We start from the raw sequence: 19,444 nt of genomic DNA on the forward strand, positions 1-19,444 counted from the left end.
AGAACAATTACAAATTTGCAAATCAAGTTCCTGTTAAAGAAAAAGGAAGTTAAAAATCTTTTAGCATGGAAGGAGAACTGCTGAAATAAATATGACATTCTTACTGGAATGTCTGGAAACTGAAGCAGAGAAGAAGAGTATGGAAAATCCCAGTCACACTGTCTACACGCATAAACTTAATCACTCATCTGTTGTGTTTTTAAACCTGATCCCAGTAGAAAATCCTAGCTCTTTTGTCCCAGCAGTTTTGCATTTCTACTTGAAAATATTTCTAATACTGTCAGAATACTAATCTGAGTCTGAAAAAATATGGAATTATGGCAGTGAAAAGTTCAACACGTGAATCATTGCTGAAAACCCTCGCATCTTTGAAAAATTCTCTCAATCCTCCAGAATCAGTGAAATAAGACACTTCCGCCACACAACGTTGCTGTACAATTTCAATAAACCCACATTTTCAAAAGGTTTTTAATTTATAGCTGGAAAATTACATCTTTTACATGAGCCCATTGTGGTGTTACAGGCAAAAAAAAAAACAGGCATCTATGAGTTACCACAGGCACACTATGGGCAGACTTTTACTACACTAGTTACAGCCACATGTAAAAGCTGTGGCGTGTTAAATATTGTGTTTAAACTTCATACGATTGAGGCAGTCTGCTTTACACAGTAACAAACCTGCATTTGGTCGTTTAATGACAGACTGAAGTCAAAAAACAAAAGAAAAAAAACAATAAGGTCAGTTTGGGGGTCTTAAATATTGAACTTATGTACAGGTAATGGCTCGTTCAAACCAGGGTTCCCACGGTCTTCCTACGCTAGTTATGCGTCCGCCCCTCCACGGCGAACTCATCTTGAATAAAATTAGTTGTGCTTGTCAACGAATGTGGAGAAACTGTACAAACGTTTGGCAAAATGGGTGTTGAATTCAGACGAATGGATCAAACAAGAATATTAGCAGCAGATAAAGCCAAGGCATTCGCACAATCCATTCTTCTCCATGCTGTATCTGCTGTATATCTTTAACAAAAAACAAAGAACCTCTTTGTTGCCCAAACAGATCATTTGAAGATATGAATGTGAAGAGTTATGCTACTGCTTTTGTGTCAGCAGGTATTGATGAGCTACTCAGACAAATTATTGTTGAAGAGGGAGAATTGCTGACAGCTACTGAAAGGACAGAAGGAAAAAAAAAAAAAAGAAGTATTTTCAACATAAGATGAGTTCAAGGAACAACTTGAAGAAATATTTATTTGATAAAATTCAAGACTTTCCAGGCTATCGGGAACCCTGTAAACAACTAAATGTGGACTGGATGCAGGATGGTTTAATCTTCCAGGAGAAAATTTTATCTCAATGATCCCTTACACATAATGGCCGTTCAACAGAATATGAAAAAACAAACAAACAAAAAAAAAATGTGGGTGGGTGTGAGGAAATGCGTTTCCACGTGGAAGAGGTATGTCATTTATTAATCGTCCGTCAGGTCCTGAACAAAAAGAACCTCGGAGCGGCTGAGTCCCGCCTCCTTCAGGGTCGGTGGGTTGGACTGCTCCTCGGTCGGAAGGCAGGGCAAGACTCGGCGAGGGAAGTTTGTAACTATCTGGAACTTCTCTGGAGTTTCTTTCAAAGAGAAAAGGAAGTCGTGTATTACCTGTAAAAAGAGAACAGCTGAGTGGGTAACTCGGAGCAGCTGAATGCAGCGTGTGCTGTCCAGTTTATTTGCAATTTATTTCGAGTTGACATCTGCAAGTGAAAGTTTTTGCTGGGTATGGAAACGGAGTTACTCACCTTCAAAGACTGACCGAACAGGAATCGTCTCTCTACTCTTGTGTCATTCGGCAGCTTAAACACTATTTTGACACTTTCTGGGTCGTCAGCCGGTGGCTCTGGAGGAAGACACTCCGACTTCCTCTCTTTCTCCTCTTCGAGTGTCTGGAGACAATGTGGATTAGAAATCGGAGGGACTGCACGACTGCGGAGCAGTTTCAAAAACAGAGACCCAAACGACTCACTCTTCGTCTGATTTCCTCTGCAAGAGCACTTTGTCGGACCTTCTCCTCCTCTTGCTTCCGTTGCTCCATCTCCGCCCGTTTCTTTCGCTCCTTCTCCTGATCGGCACGCAGGGAGGCGAGATAGGCCTCGTCCTGCTGCTGCCTCAGAACTTGGGTCTGGTTCCTCTCTTCTCTGAAACAAAAATGTTTGAAGTCCAGTAAAGGGATGCATTTGGAAGTCAAGATTTCCTGACAAATGATGTTCGGAAGTCTCTGCGCTGGGCGATAAGGCTGGGAAATAAAATCTCAGGTTTTTGTCATACCAGATCTGACTTTTGATTTTAATTTAAAAATTTTTTCCCTCACTTCCTTTTGTAAAAAAATATTGCAAATGACAGAAAATATTTTCAATATTTTCAGTTAACCCTTCTGAGTTGTACGACTGCGTATTCAGGCTACAAGAATTTGTTTAATTACAAAAACGTAGTCATAATATTAGCCAGAAGGAAGAAAAAAAGCATCTTAAAATTATGAGGAAAAAAGTTTATATGAAAAAAAACTAGCTTTGACAGAGTTATCAAGATGTGTTAAAAGAGAAAGTATTTCTATTAAGTATTAAGTATCATCTGTAAAACGTATACCAAAGTATAACTTCATAAAAAGCTCAACAATTGTTTTTATTATTTTGGAGAACTTTAACTTTATTTTTACAGTGGAATTCTCTGAATTACTACTTCATTCTACTAGTAATACGACTTTATTTTGGTGACATTATGACTTTGCTCTCAGACTTAAAAGAGGAAGACACTGTAAAACACGTTTATGAAAAATTTTAATCTTCAAAAACCAAAAATATGATAAGTTGATCAAATCAATTTATCGCCAAAGTGACACCCTGGGGACGAAACTGTGAACTTACACTATGAGAATAAATTAGGGAAAAGCATCCTTTCAAACTCAAGCAGACTGGTGATTTGTGGTACCGTTCAAGACGCTCCGACATCAGATATGTTTGGTTGGCATCCATGATGAAAGTAAGTTGATTGATGAGGTCCTCTGGCTGAATGACACCCTCCAGCCGTCCCACCACGGTCATCTTGTGGTCCTTCAGCATGATCATGGCCAGGAACGGGTAGGTGTTCTCCCGCAACGCCTGGGACACTAAAACACGCCGGAACACGTTGCGTCGTCTCGATTAAACGCTTCAAACAGTCGTTACTGCACAGTTATTTTAACTCTAAGGTAAATAACTTTCCAAAGATTAAACCACTTGTGCTGTTAAAAGCAACAGGAGAATCAATAAGCATGTTGAGCCTGTTTCGTAAAACTCTTGTTATAGAACTCTAAATTATATCTTTGTATTCACACAATCAACACTGCACTGAATTAAATATTGCTTAGAACACCAAGAGGTGAAATGTAGAACACAAATAGCCTCCAAGTGCCAACACCGCTAAAGATTATAAGACTTAAAATATATTTGTGCACATTGTGACAAACATTTCTTATACGATCACATAACGGTCACATATTGTAGAATGGTTGTTAGTTTCAATCCTTAAAGCTGCAGCTTGTAACTTTCATAAGACATGTTTATTACATATTTGTTAAAACTGCCACTATGTTGAGACAGTTTGATAGGACACAGGTAATTTGTTAAAAAATAATAATAATAATAATAATAATAATAAAGACTCCCGTGGTCCTACTGCCATCTGCATAAATATACTGATCAATCAGAAACAACCAATCAGAGCTAAGAGGAGGGTCTTAGTACAGCCAATCATGTATGTGTATGTGTATGCACTGCTCATGCCTGCTAGTTAGAATGAGGACGGCAGAGAAGCACCTGTACTGGTAAGTTGTTTTTCTGCTATAAGCACATTGAACAGTGCGTACATGAGCATGTCAGATAAAAACAGATAAAACCTCTGATTGGTTGCTTCTAACTGGGAGCGGTGCATTTCTGCAAAAGTCAATAGAAGTGCTGGAAGGAACACAGTAACATTTAAAGAAACTTAGAATTATATAAATAAATAATCAAACAAACATGTATTAATTACCTCTGTAACCCTCTGGTTTGCTAGTTGAGCATGCCCAGAAGAGCATTCTTGTGTTGAGAAAGGTTATGACCTCTTCCGTACATAACGTGGAGCTAAGAGACGGATAAGAAATAAAACCTTCAAATGGATCGACTTTTTTGTAAGCTTATTTTAGTTTTACATTTTTGACATTTAGATAACCGACTAAAAAACAAATACTGTACCGGCAAAACTCGTCAGTGTCTTGATGATCATCCCCATGCAGGTACACCAATAGGTAGCGGAGCTCCCGTTTGGCATCATTCAGTGCCTGCATGAGTTACAGTAAACAATGTCAAATGCATTAGATTTTCTACCAATCTTTTTTTTTTTTTTTTTTTTTGTTTTCATAGCTACGGACTCACCTGGCTGTACGTGCCCTGGTAAAACACGGGGTGTGACTGACCGTATTTTTCCTCGAAACTATGAATGAAAGACACAACGTCTCCGACAGGGTCGGTCACGCGAGCCCGGGGATCTGGTCTGATGAATCGCAGGGCCAACCTTGGAGCAAAAGACAACATGTCATCCAAAGTCCTCTTCCTGATTTGTGATAGCTTGTAATTAAATCCACTATGATTACCTGAATATATCCAGAAGTGTGTAATATGTAACTCTGAACGGTAGCATAATCAAATAGTAACCCCATCCTAGTAATCCCTGGGGGGGAGGGGAAACAGCACTGATTAACTCTATTCCAACTGAAAACATGCTTCTTACTATTTATTTCTTAAATCAAAAAGATGTACCCTCGGCTGAGGCCTTGAGACGATGTAACTATATACTCTATGGTCTGCTGTGTTGACCTGGAGAGGTCTGGATGGTGGAGGGTTAAACACACTGGGAACTCCTTCCTGCTCATTAAGTCTGTCCTGAACTGCAGCCTGCAACACACATGAAACCCATCAAAATGGAGTTTTTCATTATTATGTGCAAAATGACTAACGACGACGACAGAGCGACAATAAAATGCAACTTTACCTCTATGTTCCAATTATGCTGCTCTAATGTTCGGCGGCATTGGTCCATTGATTCCAACCCAGTTAAGTCCTGTTGGACACGGGACAGAAAGTCAGGAGGAAGTGAAAGTAGAAAAGCTGGTTTTAGAACTAATTGATTTCCCCCCAACCCCCTGCTACAGCTTCGAGTTGCAACTAACTCAGGATTGGAATAAAGTTTTTTGTCCCCGATAAAGTGAGTATAAATGCTGCTGTGTGTTACGTACACATAACTTGGATTGTACTAAACGGTCTACTATCAGTGTTTGCTGAAAAACACCTTAAAGGCCATTTCGGGCTGACATTGACTGAGGGTCTGGCATATTTGAGCTCTGCACATTTGCAATGTTTTGAAGGGCCTGATATTTGTTTTTTAAAACCTTACATTCGGTGAAGCTCATGTCAAGCTCGGTCATCCCAGGCACGAGATTAAAAACTAAAATGAGTCCAAAGAATTTCTTGCTTTTATTTTTGTAATTTCTTGTTGGTTTTTGTGATTTCCGCGCTTGCGTGCTTTATAGGACATCCTGCCTAGCTACAAAATGGTGGCCGAAAGCTGGTGGATTTGTTTTATCTTTCTAAAATCGATTTGGGACATTTTATATCGACTCTGAATTGTAGTTAATACGAATGGTGATTCCTATGTGAATCGCCTTTTCATCTTTATTTAAGCTGTATTCTTAAACCTTTGGTCAGCCAAAACTATTTGATTTGCCTGAAGTTTTTCTCTTTTGTTAAATTAAAAAAAGGTAATTTAATTTCCAAGTACCTATACACCAAATATCAAATAAGAACCTGCTAAGTCCAGATGTCATCATAGATGGGAAACTATTTGTTGGGTAATTTCTTGAATTTAAATATGATGCTAAAAAATGTGGCAAGTTGAATGCCTCTTTGTTCTAAGGAAAATTTTTCCTTTTACTCTTTTTAACACTGAAAACTGTTCTTATACTAATAAAATTAAACTTTTTTTTCACAAATAATCATATTATTTAGCTAGTGTGAAAAGGTTTTGGTTAGAATTGAGCAAATATAGAATAATTTGTGACAATGATAAAGCAATATTAACATCAATAGTAACTTAATTTTTCTAGATGTGTAGATTATTCTGGTTTTACATTCAGATATTAATGAGACTTTGGTCCAGTTCAGAGCAATGAGTTGGGATCTGTTGTGAATTGGCGATATAAAAAATAAATTGAGCTCAACTGAGGAATATGCCAACACCTTAATTGAGGGCATAAGTTAAAATAATTGCAAAAATAACAATAAAGAAACCCTGTCCAACCACCATAAGTCTTTTCAGCTTAAAATATGATTGTTTATGATAAAAACTAAAGTAATCGTTTTGTAAACAGTTACCTAAAGATGACTAAAGTAGTTGATCGCCTGTCATAACTAGATTACTTAAACAAATCGAAAGAGAATAGAATATACATTTGACTCGAGTATAACTGAGCTAAATGTGACTTGATTCACACGACTAGCACACAAACAGTCTCCTCAACACACATCAGAGTAAAGGGATAATATTACAGTGCCAGGTCTTACTGTCACATCCTAACACGTTGAATAAACGAATCTGAAACACCGAGTCGTGTTTCAAACTTCAGTGTCAGTCTGAGAATGACAGCTGTGCTAATGTTGACTTAGCAAATGTGAAGTAGCCAACGACAAATGGAGACACAATCCAAGATTAATATTTCTAACAGTCGAAAACATTGATGTTTCTGATTCACAGAGTTGGGCCCAGTTTGTGTCTATATGACAAAAATGACGCCTTTTTGGCCCAGCCACGTCCCAGAAAGTCTGCTAACTTGTTGGTTAGCTTAGCTCCTTTTTGGTAGCTATGCTTCCAGTTGCCGTTGGGGGATCGTTATCGAAGTTAAGTGTATGAAAAAAAAGGCTTTCCACACAACCCTTCGACCTGCTTACAGCGACCAGCTGTGAGTGGAAACACATCGACATTGGAGGTTTCAAATGGGAGGGTGTTAATGAAAATTTTTTGGCTGTCTACCTGAAATTGAAGGAGTTTTTCGGTCTGCGCCTGGGATAATTCTGGCTCCTCTGGCGCCGCCATCTTACCTCGCCAATCATCTAGCCAGGCGTAAGAACGTCAACCGTCTTTTCCTGCTGTTGGTTGCGCTACCGCACGCCCCGAGCGCTGCTGCCGCCTACTGTTTTGGATATTGTATTACAATTGTTTTCTGGATATAATTTCTATGTACTCTCTACTGTTAATAAATCACTAAATGTTTCACTAATTTTGTTTTTCTTTATTAAACTATTGAACTTAATGAAGTTAAAACTAAATAATGGACTCATAACTTTAAATATATTGTGTATCTAATTCACACAGGCTCAAAATGACAGTTTCCCTTATACTTGCTGCTGGACTACGTTTTTATCCTTGGGAGTCAAATATTAAAGTGTCTTTAAAACAATAATTGCAGATGAATCATATTGAACTATGCAGAGGTTACTGACTGAAATCTAAACCATCAGCTTCAGTTTGACGCTTGTCTGTGGACCTTGAGCAATATCTGTCTGATAATAAGACGACAGTTCTGGGAGAGGTTAGTCAGGTTTTGTATTCACTTCTTAGTATTAACAATGGATGTAAACAGGAAGTCTCTACAATCTTTTAACATAACTGAGTAAAACTGTGATTTCATTTCTGCCCCCAGAAATGATAAAATATTTGAAAAAAGCCTGTTATCTATAAGGGTAACATTATAGTCATGTTTATAACAAAGATATAATAATAGAGTATTGAATATAGATGTTTCCAATAGTTGACAGGTTTTATGCCATTCAGGATTGTATTAACTTCTGTTTCAGCACAACATCTATTCCCACAGCTCAGTTCAAGACCGGCTGCATTACTAAACTGGAGGAACACATTTTTATGACTTCTGTTTTTATTGTTCCACCTGACACTAGATGCAAACTTTTCTTTGTCCAAAATGTTTTTTTCACCAGCAGTGTGAGAGTTCTTATTAAAATAATAAATATCTCCGGAGAGTATTGCTTTTTAACAAATTAAATATATTTTTTGATCCTCCTAGCTATTATGAGATACTACAACTTAATTATACCGTATTCCAAACAAAATCTGTCTGTGTATAAGCAGACAGTAATAGTTGCATTATCTAGACATTGACCTACTTTTTATATCTTGGAGCATTGAGGACACAAAATACCACGCAGTAACCAATTGAGCACAAAAAAGTCTGATGTCATAATATAGGATAACCTGAATATTTTCTAGGACTAAAAAAGGCACAAAATTTGGGAGAAAATAAAATTCTTCCTTAACATCTCGTACATTAGAATGTAAGAGCACGAAATGTTGCAGAATCATTTCATATGCCTTTTTGTGCACCATTAAGGGTAGCATTCATGCTTAAAAAAAAAAAATTGCATAACCCTGTCTGATTATCTTTGTGGTGACCAAAAAACATTTGATGTGTCATCTTGGGCAAAGTTGTGAAGGTTCTAGTAACTTGAACCAAGTATAGGATTGCTTACCATGGCTTCTGAAAGTTTCAGTCTGTTAAAATACAACTAAGATATAAGACGCTGATATATCGTTTGTCATCATGTGTACACCATAAAAACGACAAGAAATAAAGTTCTGAAATGTTTCACTGAATGACAAAAAAAATATTTAATTTTTCATATTTTCATTTTTCTGTACCACCACTTTTCACACACAAATCAATACTACAGATTTAACACAACAAAAACAAAAATGATTAATTTGCTTGTGTTGGCATTTGCATCGCAGAAGTCTTAAAGTCAAGTCAAAAAACAACAAATGAAAAAGTTTATTGTGAGAAAACAGACCTAAAATAGAAGTGAACATTTTAATAGATTAACTGGACAATATATTTTTCCCCTCTTCAATGTTTCTGGCACAATTGTGATATTTATTCCAAAAGAGCCAGTCTGTTCTACTTTTTCCCCTCAACCATAATGATATGATATCCAAACTTCGTCTTGACAGGTGGGTCTGTGTAGACAGGTTTATCCATCGAACTGACAGCTAGAGCAAACGCTGCCTCCTGGAAAGGTCCGACCATTGACCCTCGCGTCATCCAGCCCAGGTCACCCTGTCATGGAAGAGCAATATTCTTGATATGAGTAGAAGCGTGATGCAAATATTAAGATTTCCAAACCTGGACATATGTATTTATCCTAAGATAACCACTACATTGACGTTTCTTTCAATTTCAGAGGAAACCATGAGTGGGTGTTCTGGTCTCTGATGCAGGTGGAATAAAGAGGAGTTGATGCTAAATAAAACGGCTGTCAGCAATGACGCAGTCAAGAATCTTTGATTCAGGGTTTGATCATGACTAACAGCTCATTGTAAGGTCACTTAGGACTATTACCTTGCACTTACTTTTAGAAGGTGTTTTCCAGCAAACGGTGACACAAACAGAAACTTTGCTAAAAGATGTGATGTGGCAGCTCATTCAAGTATATATATTCAAGCAAATATATGATGGAAAATTAACAAAAAAGTAATTGTGAGCTTAACTACAGGAAGAATGTAAGCGTAGCACTTACTGGAATTGTCTAAATTGAGATGCAAAAATACACAGCTAGTAATAAAACCCCAAAAAAGAATCGGCTGGCTTACTTACTCCTTGTCTTGCTTTGTCTTCACTGTATTGCGTTGCTACTTCACTGAAACGAACTCCAGCTTTCAATTTCTCCATGGCCTCCATGCATTTTCCGTGCTTTTCACAGAGAATGTGCCGAACCTGGGGAGAGAAATATGTTGGGAGGTTTACAAATACAATTAGCTGAAAATGATGATTCTCCAGTATTACTGACACCGTGCGGCCAGGTCCTGACAGAAGATATTTTATACATTCCTCTCGTGCCTCTTGCACTTTTTTATATTTTGTCACAATATAAATTGATATGTATATTTTGGGGGAAATTTTGTGACAGACCAACACCAAGAAGAGGGGTAGGATGAAATAAGTGTTCACTTCTTCCTACTCCTTTTCAAACAGAAAAGTACTGGTAAACAAATTATTTGGTTCTTGGTTTATGTATGCACATGATTTCTCTGTCGTACTAACAGAGACATCTCTGTTGTTTCTTGTTTTTAAAAACCTGTCTGACACAAATAAATCAAATCAAATCAAGAACATAATTAATAATTGAAAAGAAAATAAAACGCATAATTTTCATTCCATGCTACGGGAGCTGAGAAAATCCACAACAATACACCCCAAATTGATAAATGTTGGCAGAACCATGCTGTGGGCATAGTGTGCTCTTCAGCGAGTACAGGAAAACTGGTCAGAATTGACAGGGAGATAAATTGAGCTAAATACAGAGCTATCTTGGAAGAAAACTTCCTCGTGTGTCAAGGAACAGCCGAGTCAAAGTCCATACCCACATTTAGATGAGACTCTGTGGAAAGAGTTGGGAACTGATCCAACCAGACCTTCTCCAGTTTAGCTCAGCTCTGCAAAGGTGGTTCTAGAAAGAAACATCTACGCAATTTCCTACCACTTCACAATTATACGCTCCTTTGTGTTGGTCTTTTAACCAAAATTCAAACATGATACAATTAACGTTGTGATAATAACATTGGAATATGTGCAGGTCTTACACCAATGATCCACAAATAAAAGATAAATGTTTTAGGGGTCAGACAAAATGTGACAAAACCCCTCAATAATACCAGGTATATTGGCATTGTTTTTTGCAGAGTTGCTGGGGTTAAAGTGTATTTAGTGGATACCTTAACAGCTGTGCCTCCTTTAGGAGTTTTTTCCTTTTTGTCAGCGTCCGAACTTCCTGAAGCAGCTCCTGCACAGGTAACACCACAGCACACGTCACACCACAGTGGAGAGCAACACGTTAATCAGAGTAATGTTAGTGTAAACTCTTCCATTACACTGGACTACAGAAGTATGCTAGCTTACAGGCTAGCACCTGCAGCTTACAATATCAGATTAAAACACATCATAAACAGAAGGTGCGCTGTGGGTCACGGACCTTTACCACCCTTTCCACCTTTTCCCTTCGGTGGCATTCTCTCTGCTAAACGTGGGTTTGAAATTTAAGCAGAAAACGTGCAAATAATAACGTGGTTTCAAGTGTTGTAATAAGCAGGCGTAATAAACTGCTGCAAAGGACTGTTTTGGTTTCTTCTTCTTTGACTTGTTGTCAGTAGCGGACTAAAACAAGCCACAGTCACAGCGCCATCTCGTGTTCAACATCGTCTTTGCAAAGTCACTTGGCTAGTGACTTTTAAAAAAAAATGTATTTATTTTTAATTATCTTACAGTTACATTGACCTGCTATTATTTTTTAAGAACTTGTCTGGTATTTCCTGATACCAGACTTCATCAAGCTACAAATGCAGACTATCAGAAATAAAAAAAAAAAAAATATATATATAATAATAACTAATCAAAAATAAACTATCTACATCGATATGGACAAATGTTTAAGACTGTATGACATCTTGTTTTTCAAACACTTCATTGAATCACTGTTGAATTTTTGATATGGTGTTATACAGTTCAACAATAAACAGAGATTAATTTACAGGAGCTGCTGCTAACTTTGAGTTAAGTGAAAGTGGAAGGAAGCAGAGCGGTCCTTCACAGAAGAAGTGGTAAGGGAGTGGCTCACAGGTCAGTGTGGCTGTTGATTAAATACGCATGAAGACATTCAATATCCTCCTGACCAAACCTGATGTCATCTCTTTGTCTGGTATTTTCTGGACTGGAGTGTGGAGCCACACTCTAGAGGTTTACTATGACCATACTATCCCATGGTGATACTACCATGGGATAGTATGACCCTCTATCTCACAGTGTTTCCTTTTTCATCCACATTATGCTGTCTCCATACAAGATGCTGAAGTACAATATCAGTTTTGGTGCGTGTGATATGTTAAGGTACAAATGAAAAAACATTTCCAATTAGCGGTAAAACTGGCAAAAAAAAAACAAAACAAAAGTCAAATGTGAGAGCTTGTAATATTTAAGTCTTTTTTAAACAAAGTTACATACATTTCCCTATTAAAGATCACCTTTGGTTTTTCTTCCCTATGTGATTTTCAGTTCATGAGATGTCATACAGAGACATATACCACATATCACCGAAAAAAATATACACTGGTAAAAAAAAAAAAAAATGTGTGAAGTACATTAATATTTCATAACTATAGAAATAATTTCACATTCAATAACTTGTAGCAGTTTTCAAGCTGAGTCTTTGGCCCCACAGTAACAATCCTCTTCACAGGTGACAAGATACACTCAGGTGCTCCCAAAATAAATCTTCTATCAGAAGAACAACTTATGTCATGAAAATATCTGCTATCTTAAAATTTGAAAAAAAAAAAAAAAAGTCCTGCCTACTGTTTCAGCAAATTTTGCTCTAAAAAGAAATATGCAAGCTTTACTCTTAGAATTGGGCTTTACTTTTCTAAAAACCGTTAAGCTCTGTGACATCTTTACTTCTCTTGATCGCATGACTTCCTGTTTCCCTGCATATCGAGAAGACGTGACACAAAGGCCTATTTCTGTTAATCAGTCTTAAAAACAAGAAAGAGAAGAGAGCACAGAACTGTACAAAGAACGAAACAACGTTCGCTTCAAATGAAGCAATAATTAAAGGACTTAAACCAACTGGAATTGAGACAAACAGGTTAGATAAGAAGGAGACACTTTTTATGAAATATCATGCAATCCACTTTAAAAGTAACATTTTTAAAGAACTGTTTTATAAGAGGAAAACATCTGCTGCCACGGTGCAGGCAGAATAACAGAGCTTGCTTGGTGTTCCATAACATGGGTTCAAATTGAACACTTGATGGGGCTAGAGAGAACGCATGCATCCGGATCTTCACTTTGATAAGAACAGAGATATAAAAACATATATAGTTCATGAGAACTATATAAGTCCCTTGATTATTACTTACATAAAAAGTAAAGTGAACGTTTGAAATGTCATTTTTGCTGAACTAAAACATATTTTCTTAATCTTCATTCACTTTTTAAATGTATTTTTTGTGCAACTTTCACTCTTATCTTTGTTTCAACATGACATAAAAGTACAATGTTTAGAATAAATTCTCATTCATGACAGATGTGTGGAATGCATAAAAGATTGCACAAATGTTGCCGTTATTTTAACCACATGACTCAAAGCGATACCAAAACCAAGATACCTTAATTAGAAACTGTTGTGATGAGACAAACTAAGGAGAAAATGGTGCCACCTACACACAGTCCCATCTGACAAACGGACGGATGATGTAGGCTTACAGTATGTCTGACAACCATGGCCACCTACATTGTTCACAAGGTTGATGTCTTGTCGGCTTGTTTCACTATGTGCTATGCAATGACCTTTGAGGTACAATAAACCCATTCAATAAATTAGAATATTAATGAAGTAGCACCAATGCCTTGCAACAAGAATGTTCTGGGTTTGAATCCTGGCCCGGGATCTCTCTGAATGATCTCACCGTGCAGGAATGGGTTCTCTCCTGGTACTCTGACTTCCTCCCAAAACCATCACTGTTAGGATGATTTGTTTCTCTATAGCTTGTTCTTAGGTACTCTGTGTAGCCCTGTGATGGACTGACGACCTGTTGTACCCCGCTTCTCAGCCCTCAGCCCTTCCCGTCAGCCCTCACCATGCAACACCCAACACTGCATATTTTAGTAGCGATTCGATACTAAGTAAATAACAGGGCCAGTACTGGTGATGCCAATCCTGATATGGATACTTTTTATTTTAGTTTAATATTTCATCAAACTTCTGACATTTGGGTGTTCTTGTAGTTTTTCTTTGAATTCTCTTAAAACCTAACGCAGAAGTTGGACAAAGTTCGTAGGTGTCCACAAAATACTTTAACAACACATTAACCTGACAAACAGATAGAATAGAAAAACAAAACATCCAAAGGTGTTAATACTATTTATATGACTTATGTAAACAAGAGAGACAGATAACCTTTATGGTCAGAGAAGACACACTGATGTGATTTGAATTTTGACATCCTTATGCAAGAGCTTTAAGGAATGTGTTCGATCTCATCATCTGTACTCTTTTTATTTTTTCTCTCCCCTTCAGGAGGTCTTTTGTGGCTCCAGTGTCCTTTAAATGAAAGTAGGCTGACAGGAAAGGGGGGAAGAGATGCAGCAAATGTCGCCGGGTCCGGGAATCGAACCCTCAACGGCCGCGTCAAGGACTCAAGGCCTCCAAACGTTGGTCGCGCTTATCCCCTACGCCACCATGGCACGCCCATCATCTGTACTCTTGAATAATTATTTTATAACAATCACCTCCAAGAATGTCTTAAAATGCATAAGTGAGAATTTATTTTCAGGTACAAAATAGAAGGCATTAAAATGAAATGGCAATGTGTGTTAATAATATGGATATTAATTGACCAATGGAGAATTAACCCATATGTATTTAAAACACTCAAAGACCTGTGTTATATGCAAATAACACTGAAGGCAACAATCTGAAAAATAAGATGGAGCGCCAAAGTATCCAACATTTCATTCAATGCAAACCTTAAGCAGGCCGCACATGTTTGTTTATTGCCTTTAAAATAGCTACTAGAAATCTAATAAATAATAATAATAATAATGTGGTTTGCACTCCGGTTTGACCTTTAGTTGAGAGGTTTCCATGTTTGCCTACTACTTGGGTTTAGTTTGTCTTGTTCTGAATTATGATTAATAAAAAAGATGGAAAATGTTTATGACTCAATATAAAAATTATTATATGCATGATATTCATTATTTGTTAGTTCTTTCCAAAGACAGAAAGCTATGTTTATTTTTAGAATAAATGTGATTTTTCTAATAAAATGTTTTACTATGTATATAAAAAAATAAAAACATTCCAACTTGTATTTTTTGCTTGTTACTGTAACATGTAAAAAAAACATGTTTTTTTTTTACATGTTACAGTAAAATAAAATAGATATGTCTCTTGTTACAGTTAAATAAATCTGTGCTCCCTAATAGATGAAACCCTATCTTTTTGTGATTTTGCTGCTGAAACCAGTCAAACCATGATTTTTGATTATTAAAAATAAACACCAAGGAATAAATGTCAACTTAAGTTCAACTTTTGATCATTCATTTTACTACATTTATGATGAAGTAAAAGGTAACTGTAAAAAGTAAACTGATGACAAATTTAAGTGGGCGACCAATCGCCTCTGTAATTTGCGTGGCAGAAAAGCCTGTGACAGCAGCTTTCCTGTCAGTACTCTGTGACAGATCATCCCCATGAGCTGTAAAATTCATGAGAAAAGAAATCATGTTTGTCGTTAAGTTGCTGAACCTACATCATGATGATGGGAGCAAGGTAGATTTTGAAAGGCTTAATGTTGCCTCACGGAACTATCAGATTCAGGGCCTTATCTTCACACCATCGCTCAGAAGTTGACCAAGGTTTTCCCTTTCTTGCAGTCAGCAGTCTCAACTTGCCTCACTTTATCTCCGTTAGCGGTTCAACACACAAAAAGACATTGAAAGAGACACATCAGGCCTTTTCCATGAACTAATTATCCACACATAATTGCAAAAAAGACAATACTTTCCTTCTCTGTATCCATCACAAGTTTGCAAATGGCCCAGAGTACCAGGGTCAGAAATTCCAACTTAATGGAAGAAGACTGAACAAAGTCCTCGAATATGTTGGTACTTGATATTATCTTGTATCTTATCATCTTGATCTCATTGTCTGTTCTTCAAGAGCTTCGCCAGAATTAACTAAGCTCTTGCTCTCTTATTGCAAAGACAGTGAGTGCAGAAAGAATCCTCACTCTTTCACTTTTTCTTCTTTTGTTACATTACGGACCAGATCTAACATAGGATTTTTTTTTTTAAATCTACAAAAGGAACCTATATTGACATGGCAAAAATGTGCTCAAATAATCTGTGTAGGTTTTTTGACATGCCTACTCATAATGGTAACTAGACTGAAGGTGGGACACATCTTGGACATTTTGTAATATTATCCCAGCACAACAGTGAACAGATAACCATGTATCTGGTAGAAATCTCCCCCACGATGTGATGCTGCCATCTCCACATCTCATGTTCTGTAGACGTGAAGTTCAGAGCAAACACACGTGTCTTGCTTTCGCCATTTTCCTGGTCTGAGAATCTCTAAGGTAAATTTCTTTACATGGAAACACTGGAGCTCTTAGCTTTGTCAGTTTGTCAGATCAACAGAAGGTCAGAGCTTTTCCCAATTTTATTAACCAAATCACTTTTTATACTTTCCCAGTTTGATGGTCCCTTAACACAATCTGGTGTCGGAGTCGGACAATCCCTGTGATTTCACTGCTTGGTTTCTGTTCCAATACGCGCTGCCGACAGTGAGATCCTGCACAGACAAGTGTCTTTCAGCCCAAATTGTGTCCAGTTAACTGAATTTACATCAAAAGGATAACTTTAGTTGCAGAAGCCTACCAAGGAGAATGAGTGGGAATCAGATGCACTTGAGTTACGAGAGTGATTGTAAAGCATGTGAATATTAAAGCTGGTAACAGTTGTTTTCATACAATTACAAAACGTGTTTCTCTTTATCTTTACGGCCTATTGTGTGTAGATTAATTGAAAGGCAAAACACATTCAAATCTACTGAAGGAAAAAGTTTGTAAGATGACAAAAGTGAAGGCTACACCTGCTTTCTGGTGAAACTGTACTTTACTGAGCAACCGAGAAAACGTTCAAGTGTGATGTTTGGATTTTGAATACTAAGCACCAATTTTTTATTTTCTTGTCACTGTTTGAAGATTTCCCCGGGGTGTAAAGAACGACTGCCTGGTTTATTACAGTGCACAGTCATCTCATTCACAACCCACTGATTGTGTCAAGACAAACATAGCACATGTTGACAAGTGCAACACAGTGCAAGTAGCATCCCCAGATCAGACAGAACATGAGTCATGTTGAGATCTTCAGAGATGAGATAAGGAATATTTAAAAGAAATAGATTTGGCTGATTGCTGTTTTGATGAAAACAGATGAAGGATTTGATGAAGGATTTGTCTTAACTAGAGTATAAGCAGTTCTTTCAAGTAGTCTGGATACACCTTGGCTTCAGTCAGTGATTTCATCTGCAGGAGTCAAATCATGCAAGTGGTAGAGTTTGATTTCCTCAAACAAAAATGGCTTGATGTACATATTTCACTACACATAACATTTTCTTACTGCATCAAGGGATTAGACATGTCTAAAGTCTGTAACTTTTCAAAAGACTCACTTAGTAGACCATGAGAAACTAGAAGTAGGTCATAACTCTTTCTAGAAAAACACTCTGCATGCTGATTTCCTGCATAAACCCCGAGTACATGTTCTTCATTGAACACTCCTACAAGTGTCCAAGAAGGGATTTTCCCCATGACCTTTCTTCGGCGGACCAGTGGTGTTGCCCATTCCCTAGGAGCGCGGGGAAACTCCCACGATCTTTTATTTGTTTTACATTTTAATATAACACATCTTTATCATCTGTTACTAGTTACTCTCGCAAGAAGAGACAGCGCAGCTATTTTAACACGCGCCAACATGTCATTTGTTTCATAAGTTCATGTTGCAGAATTTAGTCTCTGACCCGATGACCCCTGCGTTAGGTAACAGCAAAAGAGCTGTGACAAAAACTAATCTAGAGTGAATCTTTGAAAGCCCAAAAAGGAAATGACCAGGAGTGTCGCCTCAGCAAGTTTCGATATTGTCACTTTTTCTGCTACCAAATTGGCATCTGTTTTCATCAGCTGTTTATAAAAACCCCATTTAAAGCCCCCTCCCACCACACTTTTCTGATGAAAGAAAGATCTCAAACTTAAAGAGAATTTATTTTCTGCCTGGGAGAAACCAGCGGATTGCCTCCGTCTTGTTCGCCCACATCATGAAGCAGAATGTGTACAGATGTGATACAGCAGGTAGACAGGTTTCAAAGTTCCCTTCTGTGCCATTCGGTTTGACTCAGATGCTCCTACAGTTTGTCACATCTTCATGTCACATTCAAATGGTAATTGCCTAAAAAAGATGCACTTCTTTCTAAGTCAAAATTATTTGCCTTTAAAAATGTTATTGAACTAGTTATTGAAAAGTTTTTTTTTTTAACAGTACAACCCTGGACAAGCAAACTAATATAATGTAAAATAAAGGAAATCTGTTATTAATATGTTCCATTTTTTGTAATTGACTACTGTCCAGATAATTGACATCCAGGCTCTGGAAATATAATTTGGTTTAACATTCAAAACTATGCAAAAAATAACAAAATAGATTTGTTATTTGTCATGGATTCACATGGATTGACATAGGCAATGAGTATAGGGTCATTATCTAGCTCAAGGATATCAAACTCCAGTCCCTGAACCACCGTCCTGCACTTTTTAGATCCAACACACCAGAATAAAATGGTTGAATTACTTCTTTAATATGTGTATAAGTTTTCTAGAGTCCTGCTAATGGCCTAATAATTTGATTATAGTGTGGTGCACTGGAGTTTGACACCTGTGTTAGCAGCGCTACCTTGCAAGGCCTTTTTCATAGAGTTTGCTTTTTGGTCTTTCAAAATTACCAGTAGGTCCAAGTGTGTGTGTGTATGTGTGTGTGGGCATGCGAGTAGGGGTGTGCGTGTGTGTGTGTATTGTTGGTTGTCCTTTGTGTCTCCGAGTTGCCTTGTGATGAACCCGTGCAGAGTGTAACCCACTCAATGAAGGTTAGCTCAAGCCTCCATAGAGTAACCGAATGTTGAAAATTGATGGATGTAGTCATTCTGTCGCCTTTAATACAATTACATAAGTTCCTGAGGTTATTATAAAACAACTATAAAAAGCTGTTTTATAATAACCTCAGGAAATTATGTGGTTTGGTTCAAAGCAATTAATTTCAACCTGCAGCGTTTCATCTTTGGAGACAAGGCCAACAGCAACAGCAAGTCCAACAGGAGTTTGGTAAAAAAAGAAAAACAGAAATACCGCAGTAATAATATTAACTTCAGTCATGTATTTCACTTCAAGGATTACCTTAATATGCAATGTCATGCTTTCTATACGGCAAGAAATCAAAGATGGAGGTATGATGTTTAAAAATATTTAATTTGTCGCTGGAAACACCATGACAGGCAGCCGACACAACAGTAATACTTAATTATCAATAATTCTAATTGAATGTCAAATACAACAGAGATTAATTTAATGTAATTCATTCCAGTTACATTTATTTATAGTCTCATTTAATACTTTACAAAAAATAAACAGGTTCAGGTCATTTTTAATGGTGCAGCATTCAATTGGCTCCCAATCTCACTCACAGCATTCTTATTTATCGTTTCTGAT

At 37.3% G+C, this 19,444-nt stretch overlaps 2 protein-coding genes across 2 annotated transcripts; both read right to left on the minus strand.

The window, feature by feature from the left end:
* Positions 1-444: 444 nt before the first annotated feature.
* faf2 (Fas associated factor family member 2) lies at positions 445-7,224 on the minus strand. The gene is made up of 11 exons (XM_028008566.1): positions 7,091-7,224; positions 5,057-5,125; positions 4,825-4,959; positions 4,659-4,735; positions 4,441-4,579; positions 4,261-4,346; positions 4,058-4,149; positions 2,978-3,155; positions 2,016-2,187; positions 1,792-1,935; positions 445-1,654 (listed from the first exon to the last, which is right to left on the minus strand). Exons 1-11 carry the CDS (start codon positions 7,151-7,153, stop codon positions 1,472-1,474), a joined length of 1,338 nt encoding a protein of 445 aa, XP_027864367.1. The 5' UTR covers positions 7,154-7,224; the 3' UTR covers positions 445-1,471.
* Positions 7,225-8,718: 1,494 nt separating this feature from the next.
* pin4 (protein (peptidylprolyl cis/trans isomerase) NIMA-interacting, 4 (parvulin)) lies at positions 8,719-11,285 on the minus strand. The gene is made up of 4 exons (XM_028009830.1): positions 11,101-11,285; positions 10,844-10,911; positions 9,726-9,845; positions 8,719-9,188 (listed from the first exon to the last, which is right to left on the minus strand). The coding sequence occupies exons 1-4, from the start codon at positions 11,135-11,137 to the stop codon at positions 9,030-9,032; spliced, it is 384 nt and encodes a 127-aa protein (XP_027865631.1). The 5' UTR covers positions 11,138-11,285; the 3' UTR covers positions 8,719-9,029.
* Between the last annotated feature and the right edge of the window lie 8,159 nt (positions 11,286-19,444).

The sequence above is a fragment of the Xiphophorus couchianus genome, chromosome 23, assembly GCF_001444195.1.
Source record: "Xiphophorus couchianus chromosome 23, X_couchianus-1.0, whole genome shotgun sequence".
In the NCBI taxonomy this organism is placed as follows: domain Eukaryota; kingdom Metazoa; phylum Chordata; class Actinopteri; order Cyprinodontiformes; family Poeciliidae; genus Xiphophorus; species Xiphophorus couchianus.